The sequence below is a fragment of the Coenobita brevimanus genome, chromosome 59 (assembly GCF_032717465.1).
Source record: "Coenobita brevimanus isolate Jiangsu-jjx chromosome 59, ASM3271746v2, whole genome shotgun sequence".
Classification (NCBI taxonomy): Eukaryota; Metazoa; Arthropoda; class Malacostraca; order Decapoda; family Coenobitidae; genus Coenobita; species Coenobita brevimanus.
The window spans coordinates 25,202,718-25,227,764 of NC_137012.1; the positions used below are offsets into that span (position 1 = coordinate 25,202,718).

At 39.5% G+C, this 25,047-nt stretch overlaps 1 protein-coding gene across 1 annotated transcript in view; it reads left to right on the forward strand.

Annotated features, from left to right (window-relative positions):
* Window positions 1–25,047, forward strand: part of LOC145402931 (uncharacterized) — a 224,655-nt gene that overhangs the window by 89,639 nt on the left and 109,969 nt on the right. The window contains exons 7-8 of the mRNA XM_080274826.1: window positions 17,400–18,300; window positions 22,836–22,977. Coding sequence (XP_080130952.1) covers window positions 17,400–18,300; window positions 22,836–22,977 — 1,043 coding nt within the window. The remainder of the gene's footprint in view (window positions 1–17,399; window positions 18,301–22,835; window positions 22,978–25,047) is intronic.

Below are 25,047 nucleotides of genomic sequence, written 5' to 3' on the forward strand. Positions count from 1 at the left end.
AGAAGCAAGAGCCTCCTTCAGTCTCCTTCCTCTTTGCTTCTTTGGTCTAACCCCTGCTATATTTGAAGTTTGTAGAAGACAACAGGATACTTCAAGCTTTTGAAATCTCACCCTCTGGAAGTTCAGCCATTGAAATTCTACTTTAGGAATCTTTGCATCCAAAGGACAGTTAGTTTTTACTTGGACCTTGAGGGAACATCCTGAGTATCTATTCCCCTCTGAGCCACACAGAAAGATGTGATGCTTGTAAATGCAAACATTTTCAAGTTTTTCCTTGTCAGCCATCCTCATTTCCTGGGTAGCATACCTAACACTCCCATTCACAATGTTTCATCTTCCACTTCATCAAGATATTGTCTGAAAGCAATTTGTATGTGAGCATCATGGGTTGGAAGACCTTTACATTCAGATTTTTTCACTAAGCCTTCACAAGTAAAGCCAGATCATTGGTCATCTCCCACAGAGGGTTTTTGGACCTTGAGAAGTTTTTCCTTCTGCAAACAGATTGCTCTCTGAAGAAATGCTATACAAGTCAGCTTTTTGATGGAATGGAGAGGGGGGGGGTGTGAGTTGGGAGCAGGGCAGTGAAATGGCGGGGGACAGGGCGACTTGGAGGCGATTTGTTTGTGGCCACCCCAAACGGGATTGAGACGTCTGGCAATAGATAGATAGATAGATAGATAGAATTTTCCTAATTTTCCTCAGCCCAAAATATACAGGAGCTCAGACCTTGACTTTTTTTTTTTTTTTTTTTATTTATTTATTTTTTTTTTTTTATAAATAAAGGTAGATTTAGCAGTCACATTTAAGAACACTATAGTCAGTACTCATTCTTTCTTTTGTCTGAACTGTACTAATGTTCTTTTGCTATATGTACTGTGTAGACAAGGATATGGAAAAGTAAGACATTAACCTAAGAGCTAGCCTAAGGGGGCTATTGTAAAATAACATAAAAAATATTCTATACCTATTACATTGTGTAATTGGTGGGATGCATTATATGACAGTGCTGTGTAGAGATGGCTCAGTCATTCAGTACAGGCTTGACTGATTATTTAGTTTGCTTTGGCACAGGCTGTATATAAACCATAGCATAACTACACATCCCATCTATATTTGGTATTTCAACACAGAACAAGAAACTGCAATTTTGACTGTGAAAACATGATTTTATGAAAATACATTATTGAAGAAATGAAACTCTTCTTAGAATTAAATTTTACATAAGAATACATATTACCAGTAATGTAGAGTGAAATTTGGACTCAGGAAAAATATGTTGTGTAAATGCCAGCTGGATAGTCCACCAAATCCCTACATCAGTACAAAGGGAGTGGGGGGTTAGTGAGGACCCTCACTTCTATCCATTTTCATAGCCTATTATGGCACCAGAATTTCATGGGTATTATCATACAGTAAACAGCTTGTTAAGTGATATGCACAGTGCAGTTTATTTAGCAGCCATCATCATCATCATCATCATCATCATCATCATCATCATCATCATCATCATCATCATCCAATCCTACATTGCCCTATGAGGAGCTTAGGGCCCGGGACTAGGCAAGTCGGTTCTGACATTTAAGATGAGAGTGACCAGCCTCACTCATCTCTGAGTGGCATTATGTGAGCAATAACTCCAACCACCCCTCAGATATAAACCATTGCCGCCACCCCTTGGATACAGTAATACACTCGACCCTTGATTTCCTGGTTTTCGGATTTCACGGACACGAGCTGAGGCTGGACAATAATATCAAATGCCCCTACAAGTCCGGGATTCTCACAAAAGTCTGGCCATTATCCTCTCATATAAAACTATAAGCAGTTTGCTGTACAACACTATAATTTTAGGAAGGTTTTAACTCGATAAAGGCCCTTTGTAACACATGCAAGAAGATATTTTCATACATGAAATGCATCTTGGCCACCAACCTGCTTCACCCACCAGTTCCTTCTAACTCATGGCAATATCCCATTTGCCTCTTACCTTTCTCAAATGCCACTATAAAGAGTTTATTGCAAGACACAGTACAATTTAAGGAAGGCTTGACCACAATAAAATTCATAAGTAATAAAAAATATATATGTTACAAAGTCAGTGGGATCCATTCCTGAGTATACTCACTTAGCTCACCTGACTTGGTGCGACTAAATACCGAATTGGCACTCTTCACTGGAAAATATTTTAATTTTCTTGCCACAGATGCACATACAGACCTAATTACTGTATCTGAAATCCGCAGAAAAATTGTACTTAATATAACTTAATTAAAAAATTAGGTTCTGAAGCTAAAATGATCTCATGTTAGCAGGTGTTTCCCCTTCAGATTGTCAGCATGCCTTGACAGACTTCTGTTTTGCATAAATATATATTTTGAGTACAAAAAAATGTATCTGTATTGTAAATCGATATATAAAACAAAAGTCCATTAAGGCGAGTTGTTAGGCTAGAGGCAAAACACTTCTGCTAACTTTAAGAAATTTTCACCCAGAATCCTGATTTTGTATTAATAATTAAATTAAGCACAAATTTTTGACTGAATTTCAAATAATTAGGTGTGCAGACCTATATGGTAATAAAGATTAAAATGTTTTCCAATTAAAATTGCCGATTCGGTCCACGATCGAGATTTCATTCGATGATTCTGTGTTTGTATCTCGGTCAGCTGATGAGTGGTTGGCTCACCCTCTGGTGTTCCATTCCTTGTTCATTTTCCTCTTTATCCCACCTTTCTGATCTTCTTCTATCATACCCTCCACATTCTCATCAACAACTGTCTAACCAACCATTCGTAGGGTTGTAGCTAGCAAAATATCACTGTTGTGTCAGTTATTATTATTGTGTCAATGTATTTTATGTACTGTGTATGTTAGTTATGTTGGTATAGGTAGCCTACATTCCAGAATGCTCTAGAATATTGGAATGATTACTGGACAATATTGGAGAATTTGGACAAAGTATGGTAATAGTCTGGGGAATGGTATGTGGGGCCGAACTTTTAGGGTTCCCGGACTGGTCTCTCTCCCTTTTAGTCCAGGAAATCAAGAGTCGAGTGTACCTCAATATACGATACCCCTAGATGTGATTCTCCGGCTTAACGATGGGGGTAGAAATACCACCATACCCCGCCTAATGATGGCCAAACCCCGGTTTAACGATGGGTTTTGATTTTTTTTTACCGATTTTGATGATATTCTAGTCTAAAATTGTGTGTTTAGGTTGATATGTGAACTGTTTTTAGACTTGAATTAATGTATTTTATCCATAGCACAGTGGGCCAGAACGATATGAAAAGTGAGATTTATTCAAATATTTGGGTTCATGTAAACATGGAGGTTTCACTGCAGATAGTCTTTAAAATGTTTGTAGTATTTGAAAATAATCAGTTATCCACAATGAGTCAGTTCCTGTATCCACAAATTACGCATAAAATTGTACTACAGTAGCACGCTCATTTGTGTTGTTAAGAACAAAATATGCAACTCTTAGTTTCTCGATAATCTCTGCCTTATTTCAAAGCACGACACACAAATCCACAGCATCACAAGATAGACGAGATCATGAAGATATGCTTGGAATAAACATTGAACAATTTCGCCAGTCAGGCAATGTTGTACAGAGTGATTAGTTACACGATGTTGGAAGGTACGCAGGTAGCATGAAACCATAAAATTATAAAGAAATTTAAAGTATCTGCAGCTCCCTATGCACCAATCTTTGTCTTATAGTTTAGACTAATGCTTCAGTTACCTGTTACCACTTGCTGTTGCTGTGCATACTTGTGCTCGTTGGAATAAACAAGCTTTAAGTGGATCGGTGTTCTGTACAGGGCCATCTATATCAACCAACCAGAATTTATATTGTTGCAATTAATGGTTGCAAACAACAATGAAGTGCTAATTTTTGTTGAATTACTATTTTAATCTTATTGGCAAAGTATCAGTAGGTGAATATATAGGGCTCTTCGCATCTGTATCCAAGCAATTTTATTCGTGAGAGGCACAGACTGGGAGAGATGCGACTACACGACGAACTGTTTCTAAACAACTTGTGCTCACTAATAATAACAACAATTAGCAAAACTTGTAAAAATTACTATCATATGGTAAATTAATTGTCATATTTGTATTCTGCGTTGAAAAAAAACCTAGAATGGGACCTTAATGCTTATAAATGGAAAGCCAGATAAATCCCACTTTTCAGATCGTTCTGACCCATAGTGCATAGGTGGGGTGAACAATGTTATTTTGGGGTACAGTTTACTAAGCTTGATTTTTTTCCAGACTTATATTTGACAATTTTCAGGTTTTATTTGTTGGTTTTTGTGAGTTATTTACAGGTGTTAGGCTTAGGTTAGCTTCCTTGACATCTGTTAGGCCATTTAGATTGGCTTTAAACTTGTTTGGGGGCTTTTTTGGGTGAGTTTTGGGCTTGGTTTGGGGGGAAACCTGAGGCTGGTAAAACGCTCCACATTGCTTTACACGTTAAAAGTACCTCGATATATGATACCCTGCCTAATGATGGAGTTTTACCTAACCAATTACGTCGTTAAACTGGGGTATGCCTGTATAAGCCATTGCTGGCTCAGTCCGATTGGAGTACTGCAATTACCCACTAAACCACTAGGTGCCATAATATGGTCATATGGTTACCACCCAGTGTGGTGTACAGGACACCATTCAGCTTGTCACTCAGTGTAGAGTCACCCATAGGCAGAAGGAATAGGAAAGAATGAAGGAAAGGCAGACAAAAGAGGGAGTGTACAGTAAAGTCACCCATAGGTAGAAGGACGAGGAAAGAATGAAGTAAAGAAAGACAGAAGAGGAAGAAAGGAAAGAATAAAGGAGAGGAAAGGGCAGACACCTGAGAGCAGCACTACATCAAGTGAGTGGATGGTGAGCGTCCCCACCTACCACAAGCAATATTCTAAAAATTCAGTAGTGTCTTTGTCAATATCTCCTGAATTTACAATATCTCAAATGCTTCAAAGACAAGTCTTATGATAGTCTATATATAGCCAGGCACTATAATCCTGTAAGAGGTGGCCATTTGCCTTTGAGTTTGTTTTTTATGGGGGAGGGGCACTAACCCTCTGCCAACCCACTTGTTGACATGTAGGGAACACATATGGTTTGGTTATGTAGTTACTACCCAGCATTGTAAATGGTTTCCTGGCGTACAGGAAACCATTAGGCTTGTCCCTGAATGTAAAGCCACCTGAAAAGGAAAGAAGAGTTATTAAGTGACAGGATAGATAGGAGAAATAGGAAGAGAAGAAGGCAGACACAGAAAAAGAACAGTAAAGGTAAAGGAAGAAGTATGTAGGGAGCACTACATAAGGTGAGTGGATGATGGTCACCACCACCTACTACCATCTTTTGTATTATTTCAGTTTACAGTAGTAGTCCTGGTCAGGTTAATCTTTCATTGATCTAGCCCAATATTTTTGTAATCTATCAATGTATTTGTTTTTTACCCTCACGCAGCACTACCACCACCACTCCATTCTTTATGCCAAAAGAAAGTTGAGTATTGGAGGAAGATTCAGAGAGAAATTCCCAGCCCTCCCTCCCCCCTCCTTTTTTATCCAAGCTTTTAAATAAAGTTCCAAAATTTAATGTATCGCAATTTCAGAGTCTCTTTTTTATTGCCTAAATTATAAAAAAGTAGACTGCTGCAGTTGGCATTCTACAGTTACTGGCTTGTCCTGTGTTGCCTGTTAGCACCGTAATTTATGCCAGTAACAGGTGAGAGTATTGCAATCAAAAGAATGAATGATGGTTACAAGTTGAGCTGATATTTGCACCAGCTTAATTACATAAATGTAGACTATACTTTTGTGGGCAGACATACAGTACAGGTATACAGTACTATACTTGCCGATCCAGATGGATAGTGGGGTACTTGGACGGTCAAAAACTCGTAGACTCTACCGTTAAAGTCTCTTAATATACTAGTGTCCAGTGTTTCACCTATGACTTGTCACACATTGTCTCATATGTTATAGATATATTTTGTATTTAAACAGATACCTGGTATGCTTGTGTGTATTGAGGAAGTGTAGTCCTGAAATACACAAGAACTTGGTCTCTGCCAAACATCTCTCATTGCCAGTGGTAAACACTAACAATAGTCCTACCTCTTTTAAATCTCAGATTAACTTGTATTACAACTCAACCCACACCACTGGTGCTTAACCCAAACAGGATATAATCCTTTTAAGTCATGATCTCTGTAAAACTTTAGTTCCCAGTCCCTTCTCCAGGTCTGGATATCTTGATTATCATCTTAAACAGAGGATGAGTTTGGTCTCTCTGAGGGCATCAGGACAAGATCATTGCCAAGTGACCTATGAAAATCTTAACAAAAATCCCTAGGTACTTTCAGTAGTTAGAATTTTCTTCACATAGCATGGATACAGTCTTCAGAACAGTTCTCTGGATGAACTAGATGATAGTGACCCTTTGTATCAGAAATCAGGGATGGGTTGTCTTTGGAAGACAACCCAATCATGATGAATGGTTGATGCATATTATGTGTTCCATCTCATCATTTACATGCTCATGGCACTCAGATTTATGTTAATGTGACAAAGATTGATAATACCAAGAATAATCCAGAAACCCAAATGTCTGATTTTAAGATCTGGATGGCACAGAAGAGACTTAAGCTGAATGATGGCAAAACTGGATTAATCATTATTTGTGAAAACAGAAGGGATGGACCATGGTGATGTTGATAATGCACTGACTTTGAACATTGGCAAGTAACAACTTTGTCCAATTGATTCTATTCAATATTTAGGTATACATTTTATTCAGAACTGAATTATAAAGAACATACTGATCAGGTTGCCAGAGGTTGCAACATGCCGATCAGAAACCTGTGCTCTGTGAAACCATTTCTGAATACATGTACATGTAACAGTATATAACCCCTGTAACAGTATAATTTGTTTGCTATACAGTTGAGTTTTCAGCAGTGCATCTCAGTCATAAATGGGGGATATATGTGTAGTACATGCTCTGCTATTTTTACTTTTTGTCTTCATCATGTAGCTTACACATCTTGGCACTTACTAACATATCTATAGTTAACACAAGTAGACTGTCGTGATTATGACAGTGGTACTGGTATGTTGTTTGCAGTATCCCCTCAACAGGACTCTCACTTTTGTTCAAGAAGTGTGCTTGAATACAGTATTGTACAGTGTATTTCTCAAGCTGATGATTGGTCAAAATGGGGAAGGCCCCACAAATGGATAGTGTGTGTGGTGAAATACTGAAGCACAGATGAGAGATGGTAGTTGAATGGATATGGAAGATGTGCAGATTGGACCAGGAGGAAGATAGGGTCCCGGAGGATTGTAAATCAGGTATAATTATTACCTTGTACAAAGGAAAAGAGGAAAAAGGAGTGTAGGGTAATCATAAGGAGAGTTGTCATCATAGTGTAATGGCAAAGCATATGGTAGGATACTTATTGACAGAGTTAGGGAATTAACAGGGAAATTAGTTGGAGATGAACAGGGAGGTTTCAGGAAGGGAAGAGGTTGTGTTGATCAGAGATATGTCCTGAAGTGTTTAATGGAAAGGTTTCTAGAGAGGGGGAAAGAAGTTGAATGCTCTCTTCATGGATTTGGAGAAAGCATATGATAGAGTGGATGGGCGCATGGAATGTGGAAAATATTGAAAATATATGGAGTAAATGGAAAGTTGTTGAATGCTGTGAAGAGTATGTATGAGGGGGCTAAGGCTGCAGTTTGTGTTAATAGTGAACTGAGTAAATTCTATCTGAATGTTGGAATGAAACAGGGATGTATCCTGTCGCCATGGTTGTTCAGCTTGTATGTGGATATAGTTATAAAAGAGATTCAAGGTAGGGCAGTGGATGTTGGAGTGGTCCTAATGAGAAACAGCAGTGTTTGGAAACTTCCTGTTGTGTCATTTATAGAAGATACTGTATTGTTAAGTGAATACGAAGAGGAAATGCGAGGCTTGATGAATGAGTTTGGGAAAGTATGTAAGAAATGAATCTGAAGGTGAATGTAAGGAAGAGTAAAGTTGCGGTGTTCAAGAGAAAAAAGTCACTGTATGCACAGTGAGATTGGATAGTGGGAAAATGGAAAATGTGAATACTGTACATTTCAATACATGGGTAGTGTGATGAGGAAGGATGGAAGCTTGAACAGGGAAGAAAGGTTGCTGGTTCATTGAGAGCAGTGTTAAGAAATAGGGAAGTGAGCATGGAAGTAAAAAACTTGCTGCAAGATAATATTATGATCCCCACAAACACATGGAAGCGAAGCTTGGACTTTGTTGAAAGGATGTAAGTCAAGAGTGAAAGCAGTGGAAAAGAGTTATTTGAGAGGAACAGACGGAGTTACATAGAGAGATAGACTGACAAATGAGGAAGCGAAAGAGCATTGTGGTGTGGACGTGGATGTGATAGAAAGCGTTAGGAGAAATACACTGAGGTGGTTTGGTCATGTCGAGAGAATGGAGAGTGAGAGTTTAACAACGAAAGTGTTTGTGATTGAGGTGGAAATCGGAAGAGGGAGGGAGAGACCGAGGATGAGATGGAGGGATAGAATAAAGAGGTATATGAGAGAGGGGGGGGTGAGCTGGGGGGAGAGTTACGAAATGGAAGGAGACAGGGCGACATGAGGCAATTTGTTTGTGGCCACCTCTCATGGGATTAAGATGTCTGGCAGTAGATAGACTTTTTGCTCAGAGTATGATGGTTTGACCCCTTCATCCCAAGGAGTCTCCTAAGCAAATAGTAATGTGTGACATTGGCCAGCATATAATAAACAAGAGTTTTGCTAAAGGAGTTAATGTAAGTATGATAATGAAGTAATTCGTATTCAGCACTGTACAGCAATTATTGTATGTGTATTAAAATACCTGAATGAGTTACTGTGGGACAAGGTCATTACATGCACTTCAAGAACTGTAGGTGTAATACCTGTATTCTGTATGATACTGAATTTTGTTCTGTAGTTGTCATGTCATTTTGTAGTGCCACATACAGTTTTAAATTGTTTGTGAGGATACAACAGTTCTGGCCCATTTTTCACCCTCATGAGTTATGAAGAGGGTTGTATCATCTTATTAAGCACAGTGTCATTATATGGGTTTAACTCTTCTGAAGTGTGGGGATGAGATTGTTATGGAGTGGATATGGAAGTAGTGTAGATTGGCTTGGGAAGATGGAAGGGTTCCAGAGGACTGGAAATAGGTATAATTGTTCCTTTATACAAAGGGAAAGTATGTGGTAACCATAGGGGTTAGGCGTATAACAGAGGAACTAGTTGGAGAAGAACATGGGGGATTTAGGAAGGGAAAAGGGTGTGTAGATCAGATATTTGTTCTAAGATGTTTAGTGGAGAAGTATCTAGAGAAGGGAAAGAAAGTGTATGCTGCCTTCATGGACTTGGAGAAAGCATATGACAGAGTAGATAGGCCAGGTATGTGGAAGGTATGGAGATATATTGAGTGGATGGGAAATGGTTGAGTGCTGTGAAGAGTATGTATGAGGGAGCTAGGGCTATGATGCGAGTGGATGGTGAGCTGAGTGAGTTCTTTGATCAGATTGTGGGACTGAAACAGGGATGTGTGATGTCCCCATGGCTGTTTAATATATCCATGGATGGGGTTGTAAAGGAGGTGCAAGGTAGGGCAGTGGATGTGGGGGTGGCTCGAATGAATGAGGGTGAGGTGTGGAGGATTGTGATGTGTGCTGATGATACAGTATTGTTGAGTGAAGATGAGTGGGAGTTGCTAGGTTTGGTGAATGAATTTGGGACAGCGTATAAGAAGAGGAATCTGAAAGTCAATGTAAACAAGAGTAAAGTTATGGTGTTTGACAGGAATGAAGTCACAGAATGTACAGTGAGATTGGATGGTGAGGATATGGAGAATGTGGTGCATTCAAGTACTTGGGTAGTGTGATGAGTAAGGATGAAAGTTTGGGGGATGAAGTGCATGAAAGGGTACAGCAGGGTAGGAAGGTTGTTGATTCACTGAAAGCGGTGATGAGAAATAGGGCGATGAGTATGGAAATTAAGAAGTTACTGCATGATAGTATTGTGATCCCTACCCTGACATATGGAAGCGAGGCGTGGACCTTGCTAGAGGGGAACAAGTCAAGAGTGAGAGCAGTGGAAATGAGTTATCTGAGAGGAGCATGTGAAGTGACATGGAGGGACAGGTTGACAAATGAAGAAGCGAAAGAACATTGTGAGGTGGATGTGGATGTGATTGAGAAATACACTGAGGTGGTTTGGACATGTGGAGAGAATGGAGAATGAAGGACTGATTAAGAGGGTGTATGTACGGTAGGTGAAGTGAAGGGAGGGGGAGACCGAGGATGAGGTGGAGGGGTGGAGTTGAGAGGTATATGAGGGAAGGGGGAGTGAGTTGGGGGGAGGGCAGTCAAATGGTAGGTGACAGAGTGACTTGGAGGTGTTTTGTCTGCAGCCATCCTTTGCAGGATTAGGGGGTCGGGTTATAGATAGACAGATAGAACTCTTGCGTTTGAACAATTCACATCACTGAAATTGAAAGACATCATTATATCTTATATTTTACATCATGATGACCCCATGACGTGAAATATCTTGAATATTTTATTAAGGATACCATCATACCATTTTATTCAGCTTTGGTAAGACCTCCAGTTTCAGGTGGGTGAGAAACAGATCTCTCTCAGCTTGAAAGTAAATTTGGATGTAATATCTTTATAGAATGCACAGGAGCCAAGGTATGGATGGATTGATGGGTCATTTGTGGTGTTAGCTGACATGCTGGTGCCCTCTCTTCTCTGTTTTCTTTAAAGTTTTCTCACACACTATTTATATGAGTTGCCAGTTGTACATTTGCTGTACCACCATCCACATTCTAAGCTTTTCATTCTTCCATCTTCCACATACCTTCAAACATTCCCTCCATGTTACATTGCCTCATGATACCATCTTCCACATACAACATTCCATCCTTTCTATACACATGCCATGCTGCTGACCCTAAGTATACCATCAACACTATGTCCCTTCCTCATTGCATTCCATCCAGATAACACCAGTTCTTCATTCCAGTCAACATCCCTTCTTTCCACACTCCTTCCTTTCCATACATTGCCTTCCACATTTCATGCCCTCCACCTACCATCAACATTCCATTTCCTCCATGATGCATTTCTTCCTCAGACCATGTTCCACACTATCTTTAACCAATTGAATGTGATGATGTATTTCTTTAGTTTTATTTTGACTGCCTTCAGACAATTATTGTTAACTTTGGAGAAACCATTCATAGTGATGGGGTTAGAAATAATCTCCATTAACCCCACAACCCGATTTCTCCCATTATACCAAATAAAATTGTCAGAAGGTAGCAAGAATGAATCATGAAAGAGGACCATTATATTGAAGGGGTTAACATAGCCAATAACAGCTACACTATACCCCATTAAAGTAAAGACTGCAGTATCTTTATGGCCTCTTATTCCTGTTCTGCTTAGCATTGAGGGTTATCAGTCACCATTTACTAAAAAGTCATTCATCGAGACTTAATCATTTCATATAACTTTGGTGTACTGTACAGTATAACCTCGATATAACGGACTTCAGCACACAGGAATTCGCTTTTATCGGCCTCGGGGAGCTGCCGGACTAAATTCCTATATATCGGAAAGGAAACCATTTACTGTGCTGGGTGGTAACCATATAACCAAATTTTGGTGCCTGGTGGTTTGTTGGGTAATTACGGAGCTCCAGTCGGATTGAGCCGGTGAAGGTTTATATCCAAGGGGTGGTTGGGGTTGATTGCTCACGTAATGCCACTCAGGGATGAGTGAGGCTGGTCACTCTCATCTTAAACGTCAGAACCAACTTGCCTAGCCCTGGGCTCCTACACTCCTCATTGGGCAATATTGGATCGTATGATGAATGATGAAAATGAAACGGAAAAAATCTGATAAAGCCAGAAGCAGTCCGGACTGCCTGACCACTTCAGCTATGTTCACCACAATAAGGTAAATAAAAGACATGTCTATTAGTGTACAGTACAGTATTGTTATATATTTTATACCATTTGATTAATGTACTGAAGTTATAACACAGTACAGTACCACAATGGTAGTCAAAACAGTTTAAAAACCATTCATGCTATCCAGACTAATGTCTGATATATCGGAAAAAGTCTGGATTAACTGGGGGAAGTCCGGATGTTGCTTTTATCGGAATTTCGCATTTTTCGGAATGGTTTGGACTCCAATTATTCCGTTATAGTGAGGTCTTACTGTACTGTGTCATTCTCTCTCTCTCTCTCTCTCTCTCAGTATTAGAGCACATGAATGTCCAGAAATGTGCAAATGGTCTCACGAACGGATATTAATTGTACATTTTGAGAACTGCAATTTTGTCATTATTCCAGTGCTACCACATACCAGTACACTTCTGTTATTAACCCCTTATGGGCAGGTGACTTATCAGTTATACGACCATGTGGGGCGGCATATTTTCGGAAAAATAATGTATCAAGGAATTAGCCTAAACAAACATAAATTGATGAACATGGATGAAAATTGAAGATGTGAGGTGCTACTTACATGGTAATACATCTCTGCTGGCTGTAGGAGGAGGGAGGGAGGAACGCAGGCAGGCAGCTTATCACCAGGCACGCCTGGGGTGAGGCTAGCAGAATCTTCACTCATTTTCGTTTTCTTCACCACTGAACACTAAATTTATCATTTATGCATTCTTTACACTGTTCAGTGTCTTCAAAAACTTATGTTTGTGTTTTCTGTTTTACTTGAACACTTATAACAATAAAACTTACGTATATTTTATTTTACTTGAACACATATAACACTACAACTTATGTACGTACATTCTATTTGTTTCAAGGCTTGGATGGGTAGAGGGCAGGACAGTAGGTGACAAGGATCCCATATCGCTCAATTTTACCAATCACTTAGGACAGAAAATGGCTGGACATTACAAAACGACACCCGCCTCCTCCCACATGGACGTTACATAATGTCACCCACCTGTTAGGGGTTAATATGTTGAGCAAGTTGTCTGCTTTAGCATTTGTAATGTGATGATTTATTCATTTATTTGTATTTATTTTGTTTGGATCGTCACTTTTCATCTTCATTATCATTGTACTTGTATCGGTCACACATCTCTAGCTCATTTTGCACCATATAAGATCCATCTGTTGTATACAGGATGATGCAGTTATATTCATTACCCACTACTTGTTGAATTTATTTGAAAACATTAAAATTTTTGGCTCCCTATAGATGTGAATCTCATGAGAAATATATAGTAGCATATATATCAAGTCCATGTCATGTTGCCTTTGTACTGTTGTTTTGTTTGTTAATTACAGAAAAATTAACAGTTGCAATTCCATGGCGATGTTTAAAGCTGAGGCACTAGTTCCTGTTGTTTATAGTACAGTATTAATTTTCAGCATAAGTTGTATTATTTTAGAACACACCCCATGCTTATAGGAAGGGGTGTATGTATATAGATGCATATAAACATACATAAAATGAATTTTCTCATGGCCTACTTTTTCTGTAAGCACTTTTTGGTGTTGGTGAATCTTGCTAACCTGTCCTGGTGAAGGTGATGGAACTTGTTCGTCATGTTTGGTGTTGGGTGTACAGTCAGGAACCAAAATTCAGCTAATACATAACCATTTCTGCTTTTCACTCTCCTCTGCTGGACAGTATTCTTAACTTGAGAGTGGTCTAGTGTGTTTCTTTGCTCATACATGATTCCCTTTGATATGAAGGGCGAAAGTGACAGACGTGCCCTAGGTGTGAGGTAGACACAGTGGAATAGTAGGCAAACCTTTGACACTGAATTTACTTAACACTGAATTTTGGTTAAGACTGTAAGAACTGCTTTTGTTTTGACATTTCAGAGCTTATTTCACGCACTTTGGTAAACAGTGATTAACCCCTTGACCTTTTTTGACATCTTTTTAAGCTTATTTATTAATATTAAGAAGTGCCTTGTGTTCAGTGAAAGTATTTACTAGGGCTACAGCTGATCCCTGTATTTTGAGAAGTGTATCCTAGCCTGAATATACAGCAATCATCAGATGGCAAGAATAATGTGAAAATGATGTCCCCTTCTGTAGTGGATTAATTTTTATATCACAGATTCTAATTCCCAAGCCTAGTATATGCTGTGCATTTGTACACTGGGTCTTTATTATTAATTTTTTAAGCCTAAGAAGTCTTTCCTAAACTGACCAAAAAACCATCTGAGCAGCTACAGAAAATTAAAACTATTTCTGGCATTGAAGGGGTAAATGGAGATTATTTCTAACCTTTTCACCTCAATGGATGTATCATTAGTTGAGTAAAACCATCTGGCAATAGTCAGAATGAAATAATATAAAATATCCTTGGATAGAATGGTTACTTAAATAATTTATGTCTATAGCCAGATGCCATAAGCCCATAAGGGTGACCATTTGACTTTGAGTTAGTTGATTTTCATGGGGAGGGGCCCTAACCCTCCGCCAACCCACTTGTTGGCACATAAGGAACACGTATGGTTTGTTATATGATTACCACCCTGCATTGTAAATGATTTCCTGGCTTACAGAAAATCATTAGCCTTGTCACTCACGTAAAGCCACCTGAAAAGGAAAGAGTAATAAAAAGCGACAGGAAAGATAGAAGAAATAGGTAGAGAGGAGTCAGACACAGAAAAAGAATGAAAAAGGTTATGGAAGAAGTAAGTAATACTTCAAGTGAGTGGATGATGGTCACCACCACCTACCGTAAATTATATTTTTTGAGCCATAGCCAAGGTAGCTTAGCACTTCATATTCTGGGTGGGAAATTGTTAAAAAAGAAATGCAAATCTTCCCTTTAGTGTAGGAGTTAGTGTAAGATGCTATAAGCTAGATCATGGAGTTGTGTGTTTCTGATCTGATCATCAGTAATTCTAATACCTCAGAGGAGGAAGAGACATTCTGAAAGAGTTTGCAGTCCAACAACTGCAGTTCAAAGATGTGCAGCTTTCATGCTTCATTTTATCACATCATTCACTGTCTTGATTTATTGGTACGTGTAGGTGACTCTACACAGAATGACAAGCCAAATTATTTCCTCAGTCCCTCAGTTCTTGGGGTAGTAGTAAAAGATTCTTGCCCTTATTCCCTGAACACTGAACAGCCAAAAAGGAGGAGTGGTATAGGATAGGGGTCCTTCATGCTCATAACTCTATCAGAATAGATATGATAGCCACAATCTTGAGTTCTTGTGCATGCCTAGGACCCGGTAAACTTGGCAGGCTCATATGGCTGTGTGGAATGTGAGATGTGAATGAATGTAAGAAAGTGAAGTCTAGTAGTTAATATGATGCAGACAGCAAGATATGATGTAATGGTGCAGTGTGAGGCTAAGATGAGTGGGAAGAAGGCCAATGAATGGGTGGTTGTGAAATGTGTAACGTCAGGTATGAGCATGTGTGGACAGAGTGAAGATGGAGCTGCTTTGCTGATGAATTATGAATTGCAGAGAGGAAATATTAATTATGTAACAGCCTATATGTCAGGTTTAAGTTTTTGAATAGTGAAAGTGATGAGTCATTGTGTATGCATCTTGTAATGTTACAACAAACTTTATTTTTAAGAATGCTAGAAAGAAGCATAATCAGAAGCTCTATAAAAACTAAAAGAAAACAGCTTTACAGTTTTTATTACGATCCACCCATTCACTATCCAGGTTTTTATTGTCCCTATTTGTCAAGAGCTTAGGGGCCCTTAAAGCTACAGTAGGTTAGTGAGTCCAGACACTAAAGGCAAACATACCCAGTTGCTCTTCCTTGAGCAACAACGAGTGTGCAGTTATGACTCACATCCTAATGGGCCACATCCAACTACAGTCCCTAAACCCACCGGACTACTAGGTATTCATTTTTTAGTTATTGGTTACCACTCAGTGTAGTAAATGGTTGCAAGAAAATGCACATTTGGAAAAGTATTTATGGAGCAGTAAATTGAAAAAAAATAATATACTAAGTAATTAAAAGAAGTTTTAAAAAATTATGAAAAATTAATATGCGGTAGCAGAATACCTGTAATTGAATATACTTTTATGTAGAATGCTATATAGCACCTTAATCATGCAGTTTCTTTTGTCATATGTAGTCTTTGTAATGCAGAATACATCCTAATAGTGCTTTTTGCCACACTTGCCAGATTAGCAGCACTTCATTGTAAGCGTAATTACTTCATTCGGCACTATAAATGGGATTGTGGTTATTGCTAAAGAGAGAGAGACAGACCACAGGATATAATTTTGGTTAGTGTCATTTGAGACTTGTGATGCATTTCATGTATTTCATTTTTGCTATTACCAGATGATATAATTCAAACCAGGATTGTTCATTAGTGAGAGAGGTAATAAAAGCTAAATGTAGCCCTTCCTGTATAAAGAACATCTCCTAAGCTGAAATAAGTCATTAGATGACAGCAAGAATTTGCAGAACAATGCCATCATCCATCTATCTGTGTGTGTGTGTGTGTGTATATATATATATATATATATATATATATATATATATATATATATATATATATATATATATATATATATATATATATGTATATTAATAATAAGCTAGATGTAGTGGAATACTGGTTGTTTTGAATACTTATATAGTAAGTCCTTGTTGAAAGCCACTTTTTTTATATTTAAGATTGATATCAAATACTGTATATGAGAAAGTTGATTGTGAAAGTTGCTTTGCTGATAAGTAAATGTACATGCTACTGTAATTTCCCCCAGTTTATAGTACCATTTGTATGGAAGATAATGTGATATTCTGGAACACATCCCTGGCTTATAATGACTCTGACAAATAATGAGGACTGCCTTGGTAGCTATGTCTTTTATTCAGGTGATTTCTGTTTTTTGTAAGGCATTTGGTATAGTGACAATAATAATAAGGGTCCAGTGTAAATTTTCATCAGATTTAGAGACTGCTACTTGAAATGCATTGGATAAATATCCCATCATAGAAACAAAGATTTTTGAAATTTATGTTTCTCCTACAGTTCTGTGTTGGTTGTGTATTCGATCATTAACTTATAAACGTAAATATGGAATCACTGCACTTTGTTGACCACTTAGTTTTATTTAATTTGTCTTGTGTTTGAATATGATTTAATGATTAGTCTGAGATGAGTGATGACAAAATGGTTTGGAAGCACTTTCGTTGTAGCCACTGTGTATGAATGCTGGGACAGCACTTAAATACATAAGTCGAGGAGTAGTTAATATAGCCCACCAGTGTTTCCCAAACCATTGCCAGTGTTTTTATTTACTCATAATTGTTCTGGGTGTATTTATACAGGTGAGTTCGACCATCCATGTTGACCCCAGGCGTATGCACAAGGTCCTTCCAGTGGTAACCGGCGCAGCATCTAGCCCCCTCACCTCACAGGATGCCAGACGCTCTGGGGAGTCCAACCGCGACCCTAGGTTGGCTGCAGAGAGTTCTCGGGACCCCAGGTTGGCAGTAGAGAGCTCCTCCCGTGAGTCTCGTTTTGGCATAGATAATTCCTCTCGTGAATCCAGGGATCCTCGACTAAGTGGTGATAATTCATCTCGTGATCCAAGGCTTAATGCAGATGTCAGCTCACGTGACCCTAGATTGAGTAGAACCTCTGGCACCTCCTCAAAGTCCTCAAAATCAAGCAGTGATTCACGAAATAATGCAAAAGAAGAAAATGGGAAAGAAGGAAAGGAGTTGGAGGGAAAGAGAGAAAAAGATGAAAAGGAGAAGAAAGAAAAAGATGAAAAGGAGAAGAGGGAAAGAGACGAGAAGGAAAAGAAGGAAAGAGAAGAAAAGAAGAAGGACCACCATAAAACCAAGAAGGAAACTTCATCATCTTCATCAGAGAAAAAACGTGAATCATCAAAATCAAGATCTAAGTCCAGCCGTGAGAAGGAGTCTGTATCTTCTGCTTCAACCACACCTCCAGCCAAATCCGAGAGCATCAGCAAAAAATCCACCTCCCCTGCGCCTTCCACAACACCCCTGACCTTCCGCAGTAGCAGTAAGCGCGGGAGACATCATCGCACATACAAGAAGCGCGAGGATACCCCTGAGTCTGGAGAGGAGGAAGAGGAAGGGGGAGGCGTGGGTAGGAGTGGGTCAGGGAAGAGGTCGAAGTCCAGTGTAGTGTTATCTGATTCAGACAGTGATCACTATGAAGGCAACAAACCCAGCCCATCACTCTATAACAAGCCAGGTGAGACTTGATTTTTACTCATACCCATCCTGGAGGTGCTCAGGGATGGGTACTTTTTTCGCTTGGTTTGTTTATCTTTTTTTTTTTTTTTTTTTTTTTTTTTTAACGTGTCCGACTATAGGCAAAGGCTCAGGGCCTATTTCTTGGGGGCAGTGGCCTATCCCAAGGCCCAGTAGTCCTCCTACACCTCCACATGTCACCACTTCGGCGCTAACACCCACCGTCCATATTGAATACATGCTAGGGCTGTCTCATACAGGACTGGTGTACTGGTATTAGCGGGGGTATTTTTACGACATGTCGGCGGGTCATCTGGTAGATCAGGAAAGTCTGCTTTTTAGGAAATTCAAATCCTTAAACTGTTCCCTGCCCCAGCTGGGATTTGATCCTGGGTCCATTAGGACTGCAAGCCGCCTCTCTACCGATTCAGCCACCGCCTCCCCCAATGTCTATGTCTGTGTGTCTGTCTGACCATCTGTCTGTTAACAACTTTACACGAAAACAGCTGGTGCAATTTTTTACTAAAATTACAGGGATGATGGGCTATGACCTTCTGATCACCAGATTAAAATTGGGCCAAGTTGGGTCATGACCCGGGCTGTAGGTCCCCAAAATGTTAAAAAATGTTTTTTTTTTTTTTTTGCCATAATTCCTTTCAGATTCATCATATTGACATGAAACCAAAACCTAACGATGCATTTTCAGATCTTCATCCTGTAACATTCCTCACTACATCATGGGGGATCACCTCCCAATTAACGGTAGGGGGGTCAGTGTCAAATGAGTCGGGCCTAAATTTCAAATGGACCTAAAATAGTCATTTTTCACCCGATTTACTCCAAATTTGATACGTGATATTGTCGATTAGATATCTATATATCTATCTATCTATCTATCTATTGCCAGACGCTTCAATCCTGTTCGGGGTGGCCACAAACAAATCACCTCCATGTCGCCCCATCCCCCGCCATTTCACTGCCTCGCTCCCAACTCACCCCCCCCTCTCTCATATACCTCTCCACCCCATCCCTCCATCTCATCCTCGGCCTCCCCCTCCATCTTCCCCCATCCACCTCACTCACATACACTCTCTTCATCAGTCTTTCACCCTCCATCCTCTCCACATGGCCAAACCACCTCAGTGTATTCCTCCTAACGCTTCCTATCACATCCAAATCCACACCACAATGCTCCTTCATATTCTCATTTGTCGGCCTGTCTCTCCATGTGACTCCACAGGCTCCTCTTAAATAACTCATTTCCACTGCTCTCACTCTTGACTTGTGTCCTTCCAGCAACGTCCAAGCTTCACTTCCATACGTTAGAGTTGGTATCACAATACTGTCATGTAGTAACTTTTTCACTTCCATGCTCACTTCCCTGTTTCTTATCACTGCCTTCAAGGAACCAGCAACCTTTCTTCCCTGCTGTACCCTTTCAAGCACTTCACCCTCCAAACCTCCATCCTTACTCATCACACTACCCAAGTACAGTACTTAAACGTACAGTACTGTACTCACATTTTCCAATTCCTCACCATCCAACCTCGCTGTACATACACTGACTTCACCAATCTCAGAGACCATCACTTTACTCTTCCCTACATTCACCCTTAGATTCCGTTTCTTACACACTCTCCCAAACTCATCCACCAAGCCTTGCAGCTCTCCTTCGTCTTCACTCAAGAACACAGTATCATCTGCAAACAATAGTACAGGGAGTTTCCAAACACTACCCTCTCTCACCAGGGCCACTCCACCATCCACTTCCTTACCTTGTACCTCTTTTATTACCCCATCCATGTACAGATTGAACAGCCATGGAGACATGACACTTCCCCGTATCAACCCAACCTTCAAAGAGAAAAATTCACTTAGTTCACCTTCGACATGCACTGCAGCCTTAGCACCATCATACATACTCTTCACAGCATTCAACAACTTTCCATCTACTTCATGTATTCTTAATACTTTCCACACTCCTTGTCTATCCACCCTGTCATATGCTTTCTCCAAATCCATGAAAGCCGCATACAACTTCATTCCCTTCTCTAGAAACTTTTCCACTAAAGATCTAAGAATGAATATCTGATCTACACAACCTCTTCCCTTCCTAAAGCCTCCCTGTTCTTCTCCAACTAATTCCTCTGTTCTTTCTCTAACTCTGTCAATAAGTATCCTACCATACACTTTTCCTATTATACTAAGAAGACAGATGCCCCTATGATTACCACACACTTCTTTTTCCCCTTTTCCTTTGTACAAGGGAGTAATTGTACCTGACTTCCAATTCTCCGGGACTCTGCCTTCCTCCCAGGCCAATCTGCACATTTTTCACATCCATTCTACTACTATCTCTCCCCCATACTTCAGCATTTCACCACACACTCCATCCATTCCTGGGACCTTCCCCAATTTAACTTTCTTCATTGCTTCCACAACTTCTATCCTACTAATTTCTTCCTTTCTTCTCACCTCCCTCCTCCTCCCAGCCATTCCCCAGCCACTTATACTCACATTACTTCCATCCTCTATGTTCAACAATTCCTTAAAGTGTTCTCTCTATCTGCTCACTTTTCTCCCTTCTCCACTAGTAATCTACTATTTTGGTCTGTCTCTCACAGCTGTACCCTCAGTATTTACACCTCTCACACCTGCTTCCCATGTTGCAATAAATTGACAGTATCCAGTTATGAGAAAAGGGAAATAAAGTACCCTATGTGGAAATGTCAGCTTTTGATGAGATTGTTATACCATTCTTCATTATGTGGCCCGAATTCATTATTTAACCTCTAAAGGTCAGTCCCCATTCTGTAATGTGAGTCATGGGGACGTTGGTCCCCATTCCAGAGTGTTTAGACACATTCTCAGCCACTGCTCAACAATATACTGTATAATCATACAGTATATGACAGTGGAACACCACTCATATTAAACCTAAAGAGTTGTACTTTTCTGGGTGTAAAGATTTTTATGATAGGTTTGTTAGTAGATGTAGGAGCGATCCCCCCCTCCCCCCCAAAAAAAAAAAAAAAAAAAAAAATCCTGCTCATGACGGTTCATTTTATAAACAATGCCCGACCCCAAAGGTTTATTTTCAGCTCTGTGGTTGCCATACTCTTACACATGAACAGTTTTTGGTTGTGGTACTTCTACACCACATGTTTTCCTGGCACAGTTTGAATGCCTGAGAAAGCACTATGTAATCCAAAATGTCTGTTTTACATCGTTCCATAAATATGTGCACATACTGTACCATTGGGGTAAGTACCTGATCATCTTTCATTATGGTGAGTTATCCATCAGCCTTTTGCACTTGCTCACCCATCTCTCCAGTGATGTCTACTCTTGCCATTCTTTATGTTATCGGTGTACAAAATTAGATAAGTCATATTGGTACAGGGTATAAAAATAGTGTAAGTAGATATATAACTTGAACTTAAGTTATTAATATATTAATCAAAATTATTGGTACAGTGTTTGAAAATAATGTAAGTAGAAATATAACGTAAACTTATTAATAAATTGAATTAACATATTACCATCTTCGTTGCGAAGCGAGTGGAGTAGTAATGTTTTCTGTTGTAAGGTTGACTGATTTGCTTTGTGTGTGGTTAAACAAGATATCTAATGAACAGCTTGAGCTATCATCATGAAACTTTCACGATATCAAGATATGGCCAAAATTGTGGACTAGTCGAAAATGGGCACTCGTGGTTAAGGTCAAGGTCACCAAAATGGCTGCCAAAGGTCAACTAGTTGACCTTTGGTGACCTTGACCTTGACCCTGGGTGCCCATTTTCAAACTCGTCCAAGATTTTGACCATATCTTGATACCCTGAAAGTTTCATGTTGATAGCTCAAGCCGTTCAAGAGATATCTTGTTTGCCCACACACAAACAAAGCCAGCCAGCCAACCTCACAACTGAAAACATACCACTCCACTTGCTTACCACCCACGTTGCGAAGAGCAGAGTGGTAATGTTTTCAGTTGTGAGGTTGGCTGGCTGGCTTTGTTTGTGTATGTTTTACATCCTGAATATGCATTAAATCAGAAATGGAGGTGTGAAATTATGTGCCGGGGGAAAACTTTCCAGCTGCGTGTTTGGCTTCTTGTTATAAGAAGCTACTGTTGTGCTCAGCGTTTCTTCATATCCCAAATACATAGTGACAGACAGGGTGGCACTGAATGTATGTGTGAAGTTACTGGAAGCCATAGTTAAGGAAGAAATCACAGTTGAAATAAAAAACAGATTACTGATAGCAGCAGGAGTGGATGGTGTTACTTAAAAAATGCTAAAAATGTCAGGTTGAAGATGTGGCAGCCATAATGCATAGTTTCTATTGAGTGAGCACCAGAAGACTGGAAGAGGTTAATTATTGTACCACTGTACAATACTGTAGCTAGGAAAAAAAAGCATAGAAGGATGGAAGATTTTCAGAGTCTCTCCTCATGCATTTCAGTTTTCCAAAGCATTACATGAAATTGAATAATTGTTAAAATATCATATTTTTAATTTACCTATCACCCTTTAGTTACAGGCAAGAAGTGTGAGGTAACAAGCAGCCCAGCCTCATCCACCACTGTTAGTGACACAGACTACAGACAGTTCACCACTCCACCCAAACAAGCTGATGAAAATGTCTCCCCTGTTAAAAAAGACTGCACAATAGACGAGTAAGTTGCAGAGTAGGTTTTTAGTCTTCTTTCTTGGCAAGCTTTCGCAATCACTTTCTTACTGGGACCTCTTTTCTGCTACATCCACAAATCATTTACAGCAGATAATTCCATTGCTGATATCAGCTGTATCACCTGGAAATTGAGTACAATGAATCATGTTTGTTATAAAACAGGTTTTTGTTCAGGCCCTGGGTGTTAATAGGTGAGAAAGCATAAACTTTTTCAGCATTTTCTTGTAATCAGATGTATTTAGTTTATTCTTCCTTTAGCTTCATCATTTCATCTTCTCATATCTACTGCCTTCACAAATCTCACCTATTGCTATTTTGGCCATTGTTTTTATCTCTCTTTATAAAGGTACAGTGAACTCCAATTATCCAGTGTAATTCAGCTAACCCCTATGCCAAATATAGCGAAATGCTGGATATTGCACAGTATCCCCCATCGGCTCAACATTTCGGCGTCAAGTGGAATATGCCAAGCCCTTGTTTTTCGACTGATCATTTTTCAACAGTTCGTTTTGACATTTATAAATCTATACTCTTATTTCGTTGTTCGACATAGTTATCCTCGCCATTTCAACAATTCAAACTGAGCGATGCTAAACAGACTGGCTGAGCTGCCTTAGCATCCTGCACTCTGCCCTGCCGATCGGTTGCCTCTTCATCCGCTTGCATTTCTTTTTGATCACGTGGAATACTACGGCACCACCATGGGTCCATCCAAGACTCCTTCTACTACCCGTCAAGCGCATCATGTGCTCGCCAGCCTGGGTGAGTGTTTCACCATCACATGGTCTGATGACGATTGCACCAGTGATTAACAAACACTTAACACATGATGCTGTTTTGTTGCCAATTTTACGTAATGCACATCTTGGTTTGCACTAGGTCATGTAGGTTACAATCACTGGGGGGTCTTGGGGGCTAAGTCCCCTGTTAGGTTTCAGCACTTCCAGTTAGACTTTCATTGCCATTTATCTTTTTAAATTGTATACCTTTGAATTTGTTTTGGTATGGTGATGTCGTGTCCAATTGGCAGGATCAGCAGTAAACATGCTCTTGGAGGCGTTCAGGCGGCTTTCTGTAATATCGCTAAGTAGGTATATTTTGTCTCTTTCCAATATTTTTTGATCAATAATCAAATTTTAATAACCTGAGATGTATGTACAGTAATCCCTCATTATACGATGGGGTTCCGTTCCTGAAAACCCCATCGTAAAGCAATCCATCGTATAGCAATCCCATTATAACATGGAGTCAATGGGGATACGTTCCCAAACGTGCCTAAACTCTCACATACACACACCTGAGCACTCACATACATGAAATATCCTTATGTTTAAACATTTAAAGTAACACATTAATAGTGAATAAAGAGAAAAATGCATGAAAACTACAGTATACAGTAGATCTTACCTTTACTGAAGCAAGCAACGGTTGTTTATGTGGTTCCTAGACAATTCGCCATGAAGTCAACAATTCGTCGTCATAATATGGACGTTCCCCGTCAGGGCAATTCCCCGTCATTCTATAAATATACTTATTACTGATTCACTGATACTTTAATAACTAATTCTCAGGGGGATCTATCAAAGTCTATTTTCATTCAATAGCATTGGCTTTGGATATCATTAGTAAGTTGCACTTTTAGACAATATTTAACTTGTTTCTACCTTGCTGTAGTTGACTTTGAATTATGTTCTAGCATCACCCACAGCTGTTTTCATTAATTTCCATTGGTACTACAACATCCTGGGTATATTTTAAAACGACTTTGAAGAGGTACAAGTACAGTACTAAAAAACTAGTGTACTTCCTAAATAAACTGATATGAAAATAAACGACGGGGAATCATCCTGACGACGAAAAGTCCCGATGGCGAATTGTCTTGTTATTGTTGTGATGGCGAATTGACTTGATGGCAAAATATCCAGAAACATTTATATATTATACAGCAGGGAAGAAAGGTTGCTGGTTCTTTGAAAGCATTGATAAGAATCAGGGAAGTGAGCATGGAAGTGAAAAAGTTACTACATGACAGTATTGTGATACCAACTCTAACGTA